At 37.9% G+C, this 19,707-nt stretch overlaps 2 protein-coding genes across 2 annotated transcripts in view; both read left to right on the top strand.

Annotated features, from left to right (window-relative positions):
• Positions 1–2,356, top strand: part of LOC122063196 (protein NRT1/ PTR FAMILY 3.1) — a 5,693-nt gene extending 3,337 nt beyond the window's left edge. Inside the window, exon 4 of the mRNA XM_042626913.1 lies at positions 1,199–2,356. Within this exon, the coding sequence (XP_042482847.1) occupies positions 1,199–2,075 (877 nt within the window). The 3' untranslated portion in view covers positions 2,076–2,356. The remainder of the gene's footprint in view (positions 1–1,198) is intronic.
• A 3,781-nt stretch (positions 2,357–6,137) lies between these two features.
• LOC122063184 (ACD11 homolog protein) lies at positions 6,138–19,707 on the top strand. Its single transcript, XM_042626892.1, has 4 exons — positions 6,138–6,715; positions 8,495–8,667; positions 11,517–11,662; positions 19,278–19,707. The coding sequence occupies exons 1-4, from the start codon at positions 6,494–6,496 to the stop codon at positions 19,382–19,384; spliced, it is 648 nt and encodes a 215-aa protein (XP_042482826.1). The 5' UTR covers positions 6,138–6,493; the 3' UTR covers positions 19,385–19,707.

Genomic DNA, 19,707 nt, shown 5'->3' with positions numbered 1-19,707 from the left:
AAAAAAAAAAAAGACACTTGGTGAAAGCTGTCACTGATCCATCAGCTTCAACCTACTCAGCACTGAAGCCTATTATGATTGGCCAAATTTTAGACCGACCTAAGTATGAGGGAAAAGGCTCTATATATGTATTTATAAAAATATATATATATTTTTGTTGGACTTGGGAGTGGGACAGGGTGGTGGTGGTGTTGTTGTACTTATATATATTTTTGGACCTAATCTTTCATGTGACCCACAACTCTATTGTGATTGTGATAATTCACCGATTTTCGTTGCTGCTGTCGACATTTTTGACTTCCTACAAAAGACATGAGAGAATAATTATGATTCTCCAAAAAAAAAAAAAACCTCTATTCTGATTCTTTTTCACTTTCTTTCTCATACTTATTCATATTAAGACCATGGAGTGTAGTTTCAACTTCGTAGCAATAAAGGGTAAGAATGTGATGGTAGACCCAAAAATTTCAATCACAAAAGTAAAATTCCTTCATTAAATTCAAGGGTTGAACAGGAACTAGATTTATTTATTTATTTATTTTTTTTTTTTTGTGGGAGGGATGTGGTGGGGAGGGAGGTGGATTGGTTTAGGTCCTCAAAGAGAGTAGAACTCCCGGTCTCATAATTGTAAGTTGTTGATCTTTACCAACGGAAAGGAATTGGGTTGTGCCACCATGTGTCACTTTCTGTATATACTGGACCTATTATATCTTTTGACTGGGTCAGTTTGAGCTAATAGGTAAAAACCTCCCCCACATAACTCAGTACTAAATTTTGTTATAATTTATTTGAATGTAGCCAATTAATTAGAACATAATTTTCTCCAATAGTGCATTTTACACGTAGAGGATTATTTTGATCAATAAGATGTGTATTATTGAAGTGCTCTAAATATTGCCTTTCTATGACAGTCCCTCACTTGCATACATCTTTTATATTTTTACCCCTCCGCCCTCATCATTTCCATTAAAGACGTTTGAAGACATCAAATTGTGGGGCCATGGGAGTACTAGACAGTCATAACAAGTCCCAGGGAGGAAGAGAGAACTATAGCTTTGGTGTGGTGCACACAATTAACATCTGAATTAGAGTCTCTCTCTTTTTTTCTTTTTCTTTTTTTCACAAATAATAAAACTTATCTTTGAAATTATGAATTTTTTTTTCTCAATTTCTCAAGTTTAAAATTTTCTCAATTCAGATTTTTCGACAAGGCAGCAATCATGACAGAGAAGGACAAAGTTGGATATGGAAAGGAGCCCAATTTATGGAGGTTATGTACAGTCCACAGAGTTGAAGAGCTAAAATCCATGATTAGAATGGGCCCAATATGGGCTTCTGGTATCATTCTCATAACGGCCTTTGCACAACAAAACACCTTCTCTCTCCAACAAGCTCGTACAATGAATCGTCACCTCTCTCCTTCTTTCCAAATCCCTCCAGGCTCCATGACTGTATTCACCATGGTTTCCATGCTCACAACTCTTTCCCTTTACGACCGCATCATCGTCCCGTTGGCTAGACGCTATACCGGTCTCGATAGAGGCATCTCCTTCCTCCACCGGATGGGCATTGGCTTCGCAATCTCTGTTTTCGCCACCCTTGTTGCTGGCTTCGTTGAGATCAAACGCAAACAAGTAGCTTCTATCAATGGCCTTACAGAAAAGCCACAAGAAATAATCCCTATTTCGTTCTGTTGGTTAATTCCTCAGTATGCTCTTCATGGTATGGCTGAAGCCTTTATGTCCATTGGACATCTTGAATTCTTATATGATCAGGCACCGGAAAGCATGAGGAGCACGGCGACGGCACTGTTTTGGATGGCGATTTCATTGGGAAATTATGGTAGTACAATTCTTGTGACGCTGGTGCAAGTGTTCTCATCAGGGCGTTGGCTTCCAAACAATATAAACAAGGGGAAGTTGGAATACTTGTACTGGTTGATCACATTGTTGCAGCTTTTGAATCTCATATATTACATTCTCTGTGCTAAGTTCTATAGATGGAAGCCTATCGAAACTCACCAAAAAGAGGTTGATACCAACGATGCCGGAATTGAACTTTCCGGTAAGGTTTAAGTTTGCAGATGAAGAATGGCCAGCAGTATAATTGTGGTTCTCATCCACGTTAAAGCTTCCATCATGAATCATCTCTCCACCATTTCTAGCTAGGCATAACACTGTAGGTCAGAACTTATTTGTAAGGATATGTAATAGAGAGAATAATATATATAGCTATGATCAACCAGAAGTTGGAATGTGTCCAGCAAGCGTTATCATTATTCTGATCAAGGCCTGTGTATATGTAGTGGATGGCTATGAAATATAATTTCAATCCTTCTTATCTTTGATCAGTCAAATACTTGACTGGCATATATATATATATATATATATATTTATATTTATATTTATATAGAGCATCCTGTTTTCTACTCAAAAGTCTAAAATGTACAATGCAAATGCCACAGCATGATGAGTGTGGATCAGGTTTTATTACGGGTTGATCCACACTGATGAAATCCACCACAGATCTTGGTTGTTGAATAGATTCTATCTGTGTGGATCAATCTCATACGAGAATGGTTCTTGTACGTGGATTTGATCTGCTCTCAGCATGATTGGGATACAAGGAGACCCATCTTGCTCAAGAATCTGGATACCATCCCCGTGTGGAGATCCACAATCCATGGAGAGTGGGACCCATGTCTGATGCAAAGGACCCACATTGTGGAACACATGTGGTGGCTGTCTCCACGTCGAGATAGGATTGTATGGGGATTTGTGTTGGAAATTTTTTTGCAGATACTTGGGCTTGTAAGTAAAGAAGTGGAATAATTCACTTTTCTTTTGAGTTTAAAAATACTCTCCTATGTTTTAATATTTTCTAAAATACCCTTTAAAATTATATTTATTCTACTGCAAGGAATAGAAGGAAAGTTTCTGCAACCCGGGTGGTAACAAAATTTATATTGCATGAAAGTCAAGTAATAATCTATCCCAAGTCTGGTTCCCGATAATCGCATGTGCAAAAATAAAATAATTCCTTTCTCCATGGGTTCACAAATATCTCATTAGATTTTAGTATTTTTTAAAATATTCTTACAAGATTTCATTTCCATGCATGCAATTGTAGGTAGTGGCTTGCAACAAAATTTTGTCCCCAACTGAACCACTTGATCAATGATCATGTTGAAAATCATGGTGCCAGTACATGCTAGAGTATCAATGTGCCCACACATAAATCCTTTGTTTTTTCTTTTCCCTTTTCTTAGACCAAAGACAATATTTCATTGTGAGTATTAATTAATAAAGATTTTACAGCCCTCTCAAAGCAGTTAATCCACTGGAGCTGTACAAAACATTACTGTGATCAAGCCCACACCAAACTGCTCCTCGGCCAACAACCAAAAATGGCAGCAAAGAGAAACAAGAGGCCCATATAGGTTGGAGTTATTGGCCCAAAACCAAACAACAACAAAAAGAGCTTTTAGTTGGCTAGGGTTTGACAAGAAATGGTCTTCCTTGTTCTTCTCTTTGCCTTGTAGTGTTTCTTTTTCTGTTAAAATTAATGATTCAACTTAATGCATGGGAATTTCTCATCAACATGCAACAAGAGGCTAAGACCAAGGGAATTTCCCCATGATGCTTCCAAAGGTTGAATTAATACTTCAAAATGGTAAGAAGCCTAATGTTTTCAAGTACGACTCTTGATACATGGACTGAGCTATGAAAGTAAGTGAAAAGATGCAAGAAGGTTATTTAATGAGATGATGGGATGACGAGTTCTTCCTATTGATATATGGGTGTCCAACTATTCTGCGTTAGATTTTAGTAATGGAACTCGCATTGAGATGATGGTCCACACGGTTGCTAACATATATGTGAATGTAAAAGAATCTATATAATCCAGAGTGAACTATGGAACTATCATGCATCAAAGAAGATTTCAATTGATCAAATACAAACAATCTTATGAGAATGAGAAAAGTTGAATGGAAGCTTGAGGAACACAATTGGAAAGCTTCATCAAGTACCAAATCCATTAATAGTTTAAGATCTAAAGACTACTAAAGCATCACAAAGAGTTCAAGCTCCATTAATTGATTAACTTGTATTTCTTTCAATCCTATGTATCTCTTTTTCTCTAATCCTAAAAAACTCATCACTATGTCTCCTAAGCCCCTAATGTAACAAACCCCCATAATAACTGGTGACTCTAGCGACAAAATTGATCCTGGCACGTATACTCTATGTCATGGACGATTGCCAAGTGATCCCATTGCAGGGCCCGGTGCAAAGAGTTTCACATATTGAGGTAGGTAGAGAGTCTACATCTTGGAAGGGTGGAGATTTTCACCTCATCTACACAAGATCCACAACATCAAACGCTCTTTTACTCGAATTCACGATTTTAGAAGTATGTGGAAATGATCCATTCCAAATAAGGTCTGTTTTGAATTTAGGATGAAAATGAATACCAAACAATATTTCTATCATTTTAAACCGGCATACAAGGTGAGGGGACCAAGACCATGCCAACCCCCATAAGTTGATTTGAGATCGTAACATACCACTACGCTTCTGCGGCTAGGTCACCCAACTCAACCCCATAAATCGGCTTACAAGGTGAGGGGACCTATGACCATATCAACCCACATCAATTTCCATAGAAAACCGATGTGATGCATGAGCAGGGCAATCGTAGATCAGGGAGGAGGGTTTCAAAACGCATTGAATCTCCCAATCAAAAAAATCGTAACATTCATCATGATCAACTTTATGGAGCCCTATTGCATTTGATAAGAGAGGTCCACACCAGAACAAAAAGCACTATCTAATGCTATAGAAGCACGCATTTCTTCGTCCACATATCAGCCCCATAAGGTGATTTATTTTTATTTTTTTTTTTGATGCAATAATCATTTCATTCAAATGGATGAGACTTAAAAGCCATTACAAAATTCCACATATCCTCTGGAAAGAAAAATTCCCAAAATCCTCGTCGGGGAAAGGATAACGCCCATTTTGAGACACAATGGCCCATCCCATTCCCAGTTCTACTAACATATACAAAATTGCAGAAAGAAAAAGATGTTTTTAAAAGCAAGATGCCCTGAACAATGGAAGATATACTAGAATGAGGGGGTGGGAGAGGGAGAGAGGCACTTAATAAGAACCTAACAGTCTGAGAATAAGACAACCTTCAAAATACCGATCTAGATGGCCGAGGAGAGAGCCAAGCGAGCAGCCAATGCCTCACCTACCATAGTCGACATCAGAACAAAGTGATCCGAAGCAATCAGCCGCACTTGCTTCATTGGATCAAGAATAATGCAACCAACACCCAAAGCTCTTGGTCGAGCATCAGTTGCCGCATCAAAATAGATAAAAAATGTCCCTTCAGGGGGAGATGGAGTATCCGAACCAAAAGCTTCCTGGGTCTTAGGAGGGGTCTTAGGGGATGGACCCTCGATGAGTGACAGATCCTCATTAACATTCCTATTAACTGAGTCCACCTAGGGTCGAAAAGGAAGGATAGTGGTCCTATAGTACCTTGTATTCCGAAGCTTCCAAATTTCCCACAAGGTCATAGCATGGGCAACAAAGAATATATTCTGGTCCTTTTTTGAAGATTTTGGCATTCTTTTCCACTTCAAAATCTAATCAGAAAGTAGGAGATTTGAGTCACAAACAACCCTCAAAGTGATTGCAGAGGTGAACCACGCTTACTAGGCTAACGGACAATATAAGAACGCATGCTCAACAATTTCAACCTCAAGAATATATCCAACACACATTTCCGAATCAACAACATATCGTTGTTTTAGATTTAACATTACCCCAATGGCACCTAAGCAGGTCTACCACAGGAAAGATTTCACCATGGGGGGAATCTTGGAGTTCCACGCAACCATAAGGTGATATGGGATCATAAGAAATGTCTGTTTTTCTCTCGGTAGGGGATCGTAACAAATGTCAAATACCAAATATCAAATACCGACATCAAAATCAACCGAACAAACCAATTGGAGTCAAACTCGGGGTGGCCAATAACCTCACCAGACTTAAACTAACGTGGCCATTTCTACATCCACCACGTGTATTTTCGTCGTGGTGCGCATTAACCCGGCGGCTGAAGGAACCCAACTGTATTCGCCGGGGAATCAGCGGTGTTGGAACTTGAAAAGTGGAAGCCCACCTCTGTCTCCGACATGCTTTCCTCCTGGCTCCGGCGGAGCGCAACTATAGCGACCCAAGTGATCCATGGCCTTTCGTTCCTCATCACCACTTCCTACTTCCAATCCCATAGAAGAAAAGCAAGAAGAAAACGAAATTGAAAGAAAGAAAAGTCGTACAAGATAAGGGAATCCCAATTTCAACTTTATTCGAATTCTTATAGAGTCTTCGCCAGATCAATCACCCTAAGAATAATACATAGTAGATATGAATCGAGATTTGTCGTCTATGTGATTGATTGATGGAGGAGGGAGATCAATATGAGCGTCATCAATAGCGTAATGGGTGAGGAGTCGTTCGAAGACCCCGGAACGCCCCTTTCCGCCATAGCAGATGCGTTTGAGGAGCTCGCTAAGACCATCTCTACAAGCTCCGAAGACCTTCGCTTGGTTCCTTTCTCTGATGCTTGTTCTCTTGTTTCTGTTCTCTTTGGATGCCTTGGCATCGCTTTCAAATTCGCCGAGTTGGAGTACGTCGCCAAGGTTAGGTTTGCTTCCCACTTTGCTCTCTTGTTTGCTTTGAATTTGTTCTTTCTTTTTTCTTTTTTCTTTTTGATTCTGCGGATTAATTTGGTTTCGTTAATTGTGTGAATCTTTCTTCTTTTCTAAATTTACTTATATTGGTAGATAGCATCTCAGTGTTGTTGATTAGATAGAAAAAAATAAAATTAAATGGTTGATATCTTCGAGCACCAAAATTTCCATGAGCTTTTGCATTGTATCGATTAGAGATGACGATCCTCTCGAAAGCATTTCACTGTTTACTCCATAAACTGTTGGATTTGTTCTCCTTTGGGTTGGGACTTTCACAACTGATATCCAGAGGTTGTAAAGACACCCATTAAAAATGGATAATAGGTTGTCAGCACTTCTATAGAAAGTATACTTACAACGATGCGTAAGAAAAGTGTGTGTTTTGGAGAGATAGAGAGATTTGACATGGTTTGGCAGTGTTCTTGTTTGTTGTTTATCTCTGTTTCACCATTCAGAAAATAAGTCCATTCCACCATAACCCGAACAGTTGAACATACGAAATGTTATAGATGGTCCAATACTAAAAATAGCATCTACATCGCATAGTAGGACGATAGTTGACAACAACCCCACTTCACCCAAAAATTGGAACAGTCTACCAGGTACCTGTTTAAGCATTGTATGGCTGTGTACAGCACAATACTGGTGTTAAATAACCAAAAGATAATGGTACAAAATGGCTAACCGGAGTGATCCTCATGAGTTGGTAACATTTCCTGATAGCCTATCTACCATGAATGTTTATCAACTCTTTCAAATTCGAGACACATCAATCTGTTTTCCTGCCTCAAACTGTATCTACAGAAGCTAAATATTTGCTTCCCAACCAAAGATACTTGCAAAGCAGTCTATGTAATTGCTATATGACTTTCTTTGAACTTATGAGAAGATAAAAGAATGTTCCAAAGGTCAGAATTCTTATTATTATATCATGTTTAAACTTTCCAATTCAGTGCTTGTACATATATGTAATGCAAAGTGATTGAGGTAAATCTGCAGGTGCAAAAAAAGCAATCATATTTGTGAAATATCTTCAATATTGGATACAGTCTGAGTGTTCATCTGCTTCTGCTATCCCAACTGGTAATGAGAAGAAGAGGGACACAAAAGCTTGTTATCACCAACTTGAATTCCAAAAGCAGACCTGGTTTTGGGAGCAACCCTAGGAAAGCAGAAGAAAGTTGGAGCAGATCTTGTACCTCTCCCACACCATTTTCTGCCCTAATGCCCATATTATACTGCTACTTCTTCCTCAGTGGTTTTGACGTCTTGTACTTTCCACATTTGAGGTTTAAGAGAGCTTTAGGAGAGTAGATTCTGAGCAATGAGATTTCCTTTTCAGAGTCTTAGGCTTTTCATTAAATCGAATTTACCTGACTTGTTAAAAGATATCTATGGAAGAGAGAGCCTGTGGCACGACGGTTAAGTTGCACTATTGCTACATATTCGTAACAGGTTCGAAATGTGGAAACAGCCTCTCCTGCAAAGCTGGGGGTGAGGCTGCATACATTTGCCCCTCCCAGACCCTGCAGTAGCAGGAGATTCGTGCACTAGGTTGCTCTTTATAAAATTTGGTGTTGAGTTACAGTAAAAATTGCCATTATTTCAATGTTTCAACATTTATATGAAATGTCTGCAAATTTACATTATTTTTAAATTTTTGCTTCCTAATGTATGTTTAAGTCCAAATTTCTTCTCTGAATCTAATGCAGTTTCTGATCCATTCAGGTGCGAGATCTAGTAGAAGCATCAAAGACATATGGCACTCTAAAGAACATTCTTGATCATGATATTGCAAATGACTCAGTTAGAACCCCGGGGAGCCATTCACGTAATTTACGCAGAGTTAGACAGGGTCTTGACCTCATCAGAGCTTTGTTTGAAAATTTCCTTACATCTGAGTATGTTTTACTTCTTTTCCATGAATTATTTTCATTCAGTATGCATGTTATATTTTAACCTTAATTGTTCAACCTTCATGAGTAGTTGGGTTCTGGTATGATGAAAATTACAATAAGTTACAGATTCAGTTTGCTAGTCTGTCTATTCGTTCATGGTGATAAATCTGTGATTCTAATTAACCAATATTTTGCAGAAGTAATTCTAACCATCTCTATTAATCATGAAAAGTCTACAGAAAATATTTGGATGAAAGGAACAGTGTTTTCTGGGACCAAAACCAGTCTGACCCAAACTTCTAGATGAGAACCCATCAAAAATCAACTTAAAATCTACTTTTTGTGGATGCCTTATGGAGAAAAAATTAATTGAAAACAGAACCCTAGTACTTGATCCCTGATGACCTTTTTTGAACATGTCAATTACCGAGGATATTGGCTGGACAATGAACCTGTTTTCAGCTGGCACTGGTCCAGGTTTTTGTTATCATTCCAACTCATTGCTTTTGTCTTTAACATCCTACACAAACACTGAGATCTAACCTAAGAAGCCATAAGTTTTTCATTTAACTTGTTAGCATCAGTCTCTTTCTTAGACGAAAAAAAAGAAAAGCTTAATTTTGGCCTTTTGCTCCTAGCACATCTTTTAGTCTAAAGGGCATTATTTCCAAGTTCAGTGCCAAGTCTTTATGATAGTTTGTAATTAATCCAGAAATTAATTTTCCTGATTTTTCTAGGTTTGGAGTTGTGTAGAAGTTATTAAGCCCTAAAATCTATTATTTTAGATTATTAATTATGGATAGATGTACTTGGAAACAGCCTCTTCTGCGAAGCGGGGGGTAAGGCTGCATACATTTGTCCCTCCCTGACCCTGCAGTATAGATGTAGTGGTTGTTGAAAGACCCCTGAATATTTGTGTCCATTAAAGTGGTTAAATTTTTCTAATATTTCAATGTTATTACAGACTTTGTTTCTCAGTGTATCTAGAAGATCACATTTTTAAAATAGGTTTTATTGGGTTAGTTTGCAATGACAAAGAAGGAACAAAGAATAAACTTCTCTGCAACTTGCATTAATGCTGCTGGTGCTCTCCCTAGCATTTTAAGGTGAATTCTCCTTCAAGGTTCCTTCAAGAAGTTAGGATCAGGCCTTAATGTAAGGCTGGCCAAGGAGTTTGTCTCCTCCCAACACGCTGCACCCCCTGTACCCTTATATTAAACACATCTCCTTGCAATTGGAGACCTATATAGTGTTCGATTCGTCGTTGGCTATGTCTGGACGATGCTGAATAATCACCTCACCATCTTGTCAAATTTAGTTTCAAATACATGTTCAATCAATTGACTTCAGCCTCACCACATAAGTCCCTAGTAAGTTCAACCAAAAGGCATGAGTGCTAAAACCTAAGATTTTTGTTTGTTATACATGTTCTAGTTAATGACACTGGGGGCAGCCAAAGTTTTCCCCCACCGTTTTTGCTTCCCTATTTTCTTTATAGGAATAAATCTGTGTTTTAAGATATGAGAGGTAAGAGCTTATGTGGGCTGCTAGCCCATCCCCATAACCTCCCCCGGCCACTATCACCTAAAAAAAGAAAAAATAAAAACAATGAAAAAGATTTTGGTTCAGATAGATATTAAGTCTATAGACACTAAAAAGTCATTATTTTGGGATTTTTGAACAAGAATTGAATATATTATAAACTTCAACAAGGGGAGGCATCCTAGGCAAGATCACTGGATTAGATTAGCCACACTGTCATATGATCCTGACTTAAAGTCTTGTTCTATTGTTAATTTCCAAGAAAAAAAATCATAAAATATGTTGTATGGTTAGGGCATATAGATATGGTTGTTTTCCCTTCTATCGCAGACCAATTCCATCATGATTTTTTTGTAAGGGAAGGTGTATTCCTTATGCAACAATATAGCTAGTCCCCGAATTTAGTGCATAGGCCGCACTTTGCCAGTAAAGCTTGTAAAAACTGTTAGAACCTTATGTTTTGAAGATATGTATATGAATAGAACTATAAGGGAGAAAACCAACTAATGGACCATAAAATTGAGACACCCCATGAAATTTGGTATTTTTCAAATCGAGGGAACCTGATTTACATGTGGTTCAAATCAGACCATGCCTCTCGGTAATACCATTAAAATACAATTCTGCTATGCATTAATATTTTAATTATCAGAAAATCTTCTATATATGAATAACCATTATATTGACTATAATTCGTTAATGGGAAAAGAAAAAACAAAACAGTTTATTGTAGAGTATGAAAGAATTACTGTCCCCACTGGAATAAAATCCAGACTTAATGCATGCTTTTCATTTTCATGCGATGTAAACACAGTCCCTCCCTATGAAAATATTCTTTTGAAATCCAGGAGCAACACTTGTAAGCTACATACACTTATTCACTTAATAATATGAATTTGAAAATTTTGTGGAAATTTAAGCATCTGTTGCATATTTAATGTCCATTACCTTTTGTTCAATTTTTACATTTATAAGTGAAATTCCTGTCGCTGTATACCTTACAAATTGTATGTTTTTCTTTCATTTTCCTTATTATCCTATAGCGGATAATCTGTGTTGCAATCAAAAGATGTTAATCTGACCCAAGAGTGGGAATAAATGGGATACAGAGAAAAGAAATCAGAACTAAGAACCGTCAACTTTGTTTTCTTTGAGTTTGGAGCTTGTTGTCCTTTTTCTTATGTGGGTATCAAATTAATGAAAATTCTCACAGTCAGTATGGGTTCTTGCGCATGGTTGTTGCTACAGTCAATTGTTTTATTGTACTTTGAAATTGTTAGTTTGTATGCTAAACTTCCTGAATCTTCCAGTGATTTATCTTTGAGGGAAGCAGCTTCAACAGCATATGCACAGGTCTGTGCTCCATACCACAAATGGGCAGTTAGGACGGCAGTTTTTGCTGGAATGTATGCACTTCCAACAAGGCAACGACTTGTGGAGCAGCTAAATGAAACAGGTAAAGCTTGTGATGCCCGGTCCAATAATAACTATTTGCTTATATAGCTTACTTTTGGAAGAGCAATCTATCAAGCCTTTTCAGTGGGCATTTGGAATGAATGTTGTATAACGTTAGACCGCAATATACATGTGAGCTGTTATGGGTCATTTAGCAAAGTCAAATAAACCAGAACCTATGAAGAAGAAGGTAGAAGAAGGGAACTGAGAGAGAAATAGAGGACAATATGTATTGAGAGAAGAGAATCCCTAGTGCCATGGTAGGATTCAGAATACTCTTTTGATGGCCTAGGCTAAAGATTTATGTTTTCATTACAAGTAGAGTCCAATGAGTTAATTACAGAAAGATCCAAAGACAAAGAAAGACATAACGCTAACATGACTCTAGTAGACCAACTCTAACCAAACATTACTAGCTAATAAAACTATTAAAGATATAATAGACCCCCTCACACTATACACTTAACACTCCCCCTCAAGCTGGAGTGTATATATATATATATATTCCCTCACACTATACACTTAACACTCCCCCTCAAGCTGGAGTGTATATATATATATTCCCTCACACTATACACTTAACACTCCCCCTCAAGCTGAAGTATATATATATATATATATATCAAAGGCTCCTGGAGCAACAAGAATAGATATTAACAGCAGAACCAGTATTGAACATATATAGTAATCATAAACGCCAATGAGAACTGAGAGAACTTCATTCTGATAGCAATATCAACTCAAGCACACCAATCATCAGTATCAAAGTAGAGAAAAATCTTTGTGTTGAATAGATACAGACAACAATGAACAAAATAAGCAGCTGAGAATTCCAACTGCAGTCCAAAATATCATAGCAACAGCATCAACATCATAAGTCTTCTCAAAGAAGGCAACAAGTAATCTTCTCAAAGAAGACAGATAAAGTGTAGCATAAGTCACTGTGAACCACTGATAAAATTGTACCATAGATCGCTAGAACCAATAGTTAAAGTGCAGTATAGGTTAATACGAACCATAGTTTTTAAGGCGGTAAGGCGACGGAGGCGTTTGAGGGTCTTTCAGAGCGCCTTAGCGATAAAACGGGCATAAAGCATCGCCTTATCGACTAAAGTGTTCTTGTGTAATTTTTTTATAAAACCAATCTATTTGGCTCAAATCCTAGTTGAATCCTATTACTCACATGCTAAATAAATATTAAATGTTCATATTCATACCAATGTAAGATATTCATCAAGAAAACAAATCAATAAAGTGAATAAACTAAGTTCATCTTCATCAATCATCAATCATATTAACATATAATATAAATACATAATTATGAAACAAAATTATAAATATAAAGAAAAGAAGGCATAAAAAATACAAGTATTTATTATACTTACCTCTATGATGCCAAAATGAGTGCCTAAGTCCTAAGGTCATCCACTATATTTCTACTCCCGTCAAAGAAGAACGAAGCTCACCGCTGCTGGAGCAAAATGGTGGCCTGGATCAATGGTTCTTCCTTGTTCCTTGATTCCTTCTCAAAGCCCTTTCTTAAAACCCTTGACAAAATCCAAACCCTGCTTGTGAATCGTGTTTTTGTTTTGTTTGTTTTGGTTATTTTTGATGGAATAAAGTTGATCCCATACATCTCAAGTGTTAACAAAATCATACACCTACCAATAAAAAATCTATATTTGGAATCTTCATCAAGTAATTTTAAAATGTGTTTAAAAAAAAAAACCCCATAAGGCGTCACTTCACATAAGGCGGAGCACTGCCTTACCATCTCTAGACCGCATCAGCGCCTTAAAAACTATGATACGAACCACTGATAAAACTGCAGCATAGGTTGTTGCGAACCACTAATAGCAGCATAAGATAGCTGCGAACCACAAGTAACAACATAAATTGTTGGGAACCACATTGCACAACATAAGGTTGATGGGAACCACATAACACAACATAAGGTTGCTGGGAACCCCAATTAATAATCTTGTTGCTACAACACTTAACCATCTTTATAAAATAAAATTATCACTGAGGACACAAGAAAATAACATGAACAAGCAACTAATAATAATCTTCAGCTGATGACTAGAATAGATAATGGTAATAATCTTCAAATATCAGATGATAAGAACCAACCCGCTCACGTGTAGCACTATGTAGACAAATAATGCGGGAGAGAACATCAAAGGAGAACCCATCATCATATGGAAGCAATAACCAGCATCACGGAATAACAATTAATCCCGTAATCAAGAGTAGCCGCAATAGCATCAATAGCAGCAATGGACCAGATCAAAGTAGATAAAGACCAGGACACAAACAGGGTAGAATAATAATAAATTAATAACATCAGAGAACCTGATGTCTCCCAAATTGTGGTCAAATGCTCCTTGCAGATAATAACAGTAATCTGCAAATTATTGAATTAATCCAATGGATGTATATATATATATAGCACACCCACCAAAATAGAAAGTTACCAATAAACCCAAGAAAAACTAATCCAATCTGGCAGATCTTTTGACAAAGTGTAATGATCAGTCAAACAAATACAACAACAACAATTCAGCCTAATCCCAACACCAGCCTAAGTGTCAAACAAATATGACTGCAAATATTAGTGGTAATCCAACGGCTGGATCTTAATATAAGGACATGCACATAAATAGTTGGTAGCCAAGGGAACAAATATAAGCACATGCACATAATAGTTGGTAGCCAAGAGAACAAATATAATGGTAGAATTGTAAATAATTTGAGTGTTCAAATTGATGCAGAACCTGGGTCAAAATACCAATTGAGTTTGGTATGGGCCCATCCAAGTACGTAATAGCCAATAGTAAGGGTTAATGGGAGAACCATAAATATCTCAAAGTCACAAGGGGGAGTGGCATGGTCGTAATTAACTAAATAGGGGAGGGTCACTTGATAAACTAGGCAAGGACACAGGGGGATTTGTATTAATAACAAAAGGTACATTTTGAAGGGAAAACAAAATAACAGTAAAAGGATGTAATGACAAAGAGGTAGAGGAATTTTCGTTGGTGGGTGAATAAAATAAGGAATAAAAATTGTCGTGGAAAGAAGAGGTTCTCCTTCCTTGCGATAGCAGACCGGCAGCAGAAAAAGGAGAAATTCCACCTTGAAGGGGAGATCTTCTCATGGTGGGAGGAGTACTAACTGAAGGAAAAAGACTTGCGCTAACAACAGTTCTTCACCCAAGAAATCAACGAAGGACTTAGGGTTTGTAGCAGCTTCCAATCCTCAAAGGGTCTTTCAAAATCAAGCCAAGCAGCAACCACCAGCTCTTACCGGTTACCTATCCAGGTGGAAGAGCAGTAACACACCTAAGTTCTAGTTGAAGAACTTCTAACCTGTAAATCTCTTCAACAAGATGGGATTCGGTAAGCAAGATTGAGGGATTGGGTTGCACAAGTTATACTTATTCAACCCTAGGGTGATTTAACCGAGAAGTGATGAACATGGAAAGTTCACGTATTCTTTTTACAAAGGAAAGGAAGGCATCCGAGATTGAGTGCTCTCTCTATTCAGCCAAGATAACAACCTAGACAGGTAACGATACAGAAACAGAAAATAGAAGAAGGGGAAACAAAGGATATAAGAAACAAAGGGTGAAGAAGAAGGATGTATCACAGGAAAGGAAGAAGAATGATCAGTAGTAGCAGCAGTATATGATTTCCTTCAGGTATGATCTTGAGAGAGATGCATCAATCTTCATCAATATATGAAAACTCTAGTTCCTCATCTTATTGGATTAACTAGGGTATATGTTATTATTATTATTTTTTTTCTTCATGGCTCTGATACCATGTAGAAGATCAACTAAACCATAATCTTTGAAGACGAAGAAGAAGAAGAAGAAGAAGAAGAAGAGAAGAGCAGAAGAAAGGTAGAAGAAAAGAACCGAAAGAGAGAAAGAGAGAATGACAGAGAAATATCAATGGAAAGAAGAGACCCCTAGAGCCACGGTAGGATTCAGAATAATCCTATCGTGGCCTAGGCTAAAGATTTATACTGTCATTAAAGGTAGAGTCCTATGAAGAGTTAATTACATAAATACCCAAAGATAAAGAAAGACATAACATGACTCTACTAGACCAATTCTAACCAAACACTACTAGCTAATAAGACTAGTAAAGATATAACAAGGAGGGGAACTTCCCCTCACACTATACAACCAGCCTGCTTACATTCCTATTTTATCTAAATCCTGCCCAAAATAAACTGATAGGCTTTTTGGACTTTCTGACCAGAAAAATCTCCCTGCTCAACTCACTGGGATTGCTGCAACTGAAATGCCTTCATTTCTCTCACATTCCTATCATAGAGAAGAATGATTGAGGAAATATAAATTTTTAAAGTACTAGGAAATAGCTCAAACTTGAGAAGAAAATAGACTGCAACAGCAGGTGTCGATTTAGTTGAATTTTGAAGAAGAAAAGTTCAAATCTAGTTCTGGTCAGTATTGCAAGAATATAAACCCAAAATCTACTAAAAATTGGAATCAGTGATAGGGAATTCTGGATGCTTTAGAACTCTGGTCTCTGCTGCTCCAATCAGGCTAATTCTGTGGCCCATTTGGGTGAGATCAACTGTATAATCTCAGGCCGAGAGAGAGAGAGAGAGAGAGAACTGAGATATTATTCTGTGAATCAGATCTGGAAGCACCCTGTTTGAGTCCTCTTGCTCTGTTTGAACTAGCTGACCTGCCAGTCCTATAATATGCAAGTAGTTGGCTGTTTCAGCCACTGTCAAGCCTTCTACTTCAGTTCCTCCTCACACCTAGGTTTGGTCATGCAGTTGGTAGATTTACATCTTATAGGGGAATGAGATGTGGCAGGGATCATCTTCGTGTCAACACATGATGTAATCTCTTTGGCATTCTCAAATCAAGCTGCCACACACAACTACAATTTTATTCTTTGCTACTGGTTAGGGAGCAAGCCAACTCCACCCCCCTTTTTGTATGCCTCTTTAGCAAGTTGAAAATTTTAATGAACACTTGGAGAAAAACTGTCTGACTCCACCAGGACACAGCTCACTAGAGACCTAGTCAGAGAAGAAATGTGAGATTGGGGATGATGGCATTGGTATTTGGAGGACAGACATACCCCACTTTGGGTAAAGGAGATCGCTGTTCTGCTACAGTGTAAAATGGAGGGAAGGACCTCTCTTTCAAATCTTCTGTACAGTCTATGATGCAGTCTTTAAACTATAATTTCCAATTTGGAAATTAAGATCCAATAGGCTGCTGACAGGCCCAGGTAATAAAGTGTGTGATCAAAGAATGAGGGGTGTCAATATGGATTCAAGCTTAGCAGGAAAATCCAGCACAATATCATTTGCGTGCTAACTGTTAATTGCTAAATCAGTAAGACTGAACAGAATAGTATCACTGTTTGATTCAGGTAACAGAACTCTAGTTTAAGAGTTTTTTTTTTTTTTTTTTTTTTTTTTTTTTTTAGAATATTTACTTAAGGGTTTAGATATGAAACTAATAGATAAAATGTAAAGTATCATGTATAAATCAGATTACTGGAGGACAGAACAGAAACTAATCTGTTAGAACAGACACCAAGAAACATGAAGAAAACAAACAGATTCACGGAAAGATGACACAGATATTTAAGGTGGTTCACACACCAATATGATGTGCTACATCCACGGGTGAAGCTGAAGATTATTCAGTGTGTTGGAAAAAAGGATTACAAGGGAGATCTCTCAAGAACACCCAATAGTTGCAGCAAGACTCTCATCCCAAAACCTTACTTGCACAACGAGACAATAAAACATATAAATACTCCTCCAAGTCGGATCAATCCATTGGGTTGCAAGAGGTCGGGTTGGACCATACCATGGGGGCTTCACTCCCACACCCTCAAACAAGATCAGGCCCGAGCCCTCTGCTACCATCACAAACCTCAGAAAAAATTCCCATCCGGGTCGCCACCGAAAAATGTCGAAGCGGGGCAATCTTCAAAACAGGTGCAAGAATTCAAGACAAACATAAAAAATTTCAGATGTTGTTTATATGTTAAACATAAGATAAATAAATCCGACCTGTTTCAGAGACCTGAAAGCGGAATAGTGTTGGAGCAGCAGCCACAGAAAAGGGAAGAACGAGGTATCGCAGGGAGAATAGAATAGGAAAAAAAGGAGATTGATGGGAGGGAAATATAAGGGAGAAAAGAAGAAGATAATCATGAGAGAGAAGGGGAGATCGCAGGAGGAGAGCAAAAGGGTGGGGGGATGAATAGTAGATGACCAAAAATGTGGGGAGAGAGAGTCCACTCAATTCAACCTACAATCCGGATTTCACTCCATTGTATGTGGGCTCCAACTATTTTTCTTGGTGTGCAATATAAGCAGGCAGTGTGTAGATCCATCCCTTTTAAAATAAGTAACTTCTTAACTAATAGCTTATGGGCCGCACTACAATACTAACTAGTTATTAAGATACTAGTTTGGTTCACCCCTTTAGAGTTTATACCTCACTTTTGGGCTTTATATTTCATCATATTACACTTCAAACCCAAGGTATTAAAAGCCCATACCCCATAGGTAAGACCAAATTTTGGACTGATCTTGCATTATATTGTAGTTGCTCTTAATCAGAATCTAGTCCCGGTTGTTGGTAGGAGCGTTAGAGATCTTGTGCTACCACATGATATTCACCTACATGAGGGTGTTGGGGGTACGATGTCTTGTATTCCATCACTTGCGTAAGTGGGTTGATTCCAAAGAGCCGTTAAGAGGTTGAAGGCCCGAGGCCTAGAGAAATTGGCCAACCTTGTGCGTTATCTTTGTGATTGGGGCTTGGGGGAGCTAGTGGGTCCATGGCGTGGGGTGGCAGCCCACAAGAAAACTTTTTCAGGGCTATATGAGTATTTTGGTAAATTACTTGTATAGGGTTTCGTTATATATTTGTAGTGAGTTCTTTCTGTGTAATCAAACTGAGAGAGGTATGAGGACAAGTGGTTGCATCCCTTTTCTCCATTGATAGTGAAATAGGTCTCATATCATCATGGACGTAGGCAATCTTGCCGAACCATGTAAATCTTCATGTTTACATTGTGTGATTGTTTGTTTGCGATTTCCATTGAGGGTATGGAGTTTTCCCCAAAATTATTTATGCTTATGTTATAACTTGAGATCCAAATGAATGTAATTGTACAAATCAAGAAGGCCCAAATCTGGGTAACCTTTCGTGTATATTCTATATGTCATCAATAGAGATGAGCAATGAACTTGGGGACCCAAATGGCCAAACCCATCAGCCTTTGAGTGGAACAACCCAGGTCAGAGTTAGACCCAACCGAGCCAGCCCTTGTCCTAAAGAAATTTCCTAATGGGCATAATGTTGGGATTGACTCTTGATCAAGTAGATGTGAATCAGATCTGATTTTGTTTCGTCTCATGCCTCTGCATATGGGTTTCTGTACATTGATTTCAATTTGATGTTCTAGTTTTTCAGGTAATTAATTCATGCTTCACTGAATTATATTGCTAGGATATTCCACATCTTCCTTAGGACCTTTAACTTTCATTTCTATTTGGTTGCCTGTTACTGACCTTAAATATATTCATTGTTGCTGCAGACCACTCGGTAGAGAAGGAAATGAAAAGGTATATTGATGCCTCCCTTCCAGTAATAAAATACATTGATAAGCTTTACATTTCAAAGAATATCAGCTTGGACTGGTGACCTGATCTGTCGTGGTTGGTTAGCTCATACCATAGCAACTGGGAAGTCCATCACCAACTTCTTTTGCAATTAGGTATAAGAAAGTGAAAGTCTGCAGCTTTTGCAAGACAAGTCAACTCCACAACAGCTCATATTTTGCTCCTTAGATTTTTTGTTCTTTGGGATGTAATACTATTCCTGGTTTGGGTGAATTTAGAAATTTGGATATTTGATGTGATGCACTGTCATGATGGACAGCTGTGATGCCAAGCATGGTCAGTTGTATTGAATATTTCAAGAGTACTGAGTACTCCATGTATAAACAATTTTCCATTTCTAGGTAA

This window comes from Macadamia integrifolia, unplaced genomic scaffold, assembly GCF_013358625.1.
Source record: "Macadamia integrifolia cultivar HAES 741 unplaced genomic scaffold, SCU_Mint_v3 scaffold1248, whole genome shotgun sequence".
Lineage (NCBI taxonomy): Eukaryota > Viridiplantae > Streptophyta > Magnoliopsida > Proteales > Proteaceae > Macadamia > Macadamia integrifolia.
This window is presented reverse-complemented; position numbering and strand designations above follow the sequence as displayed.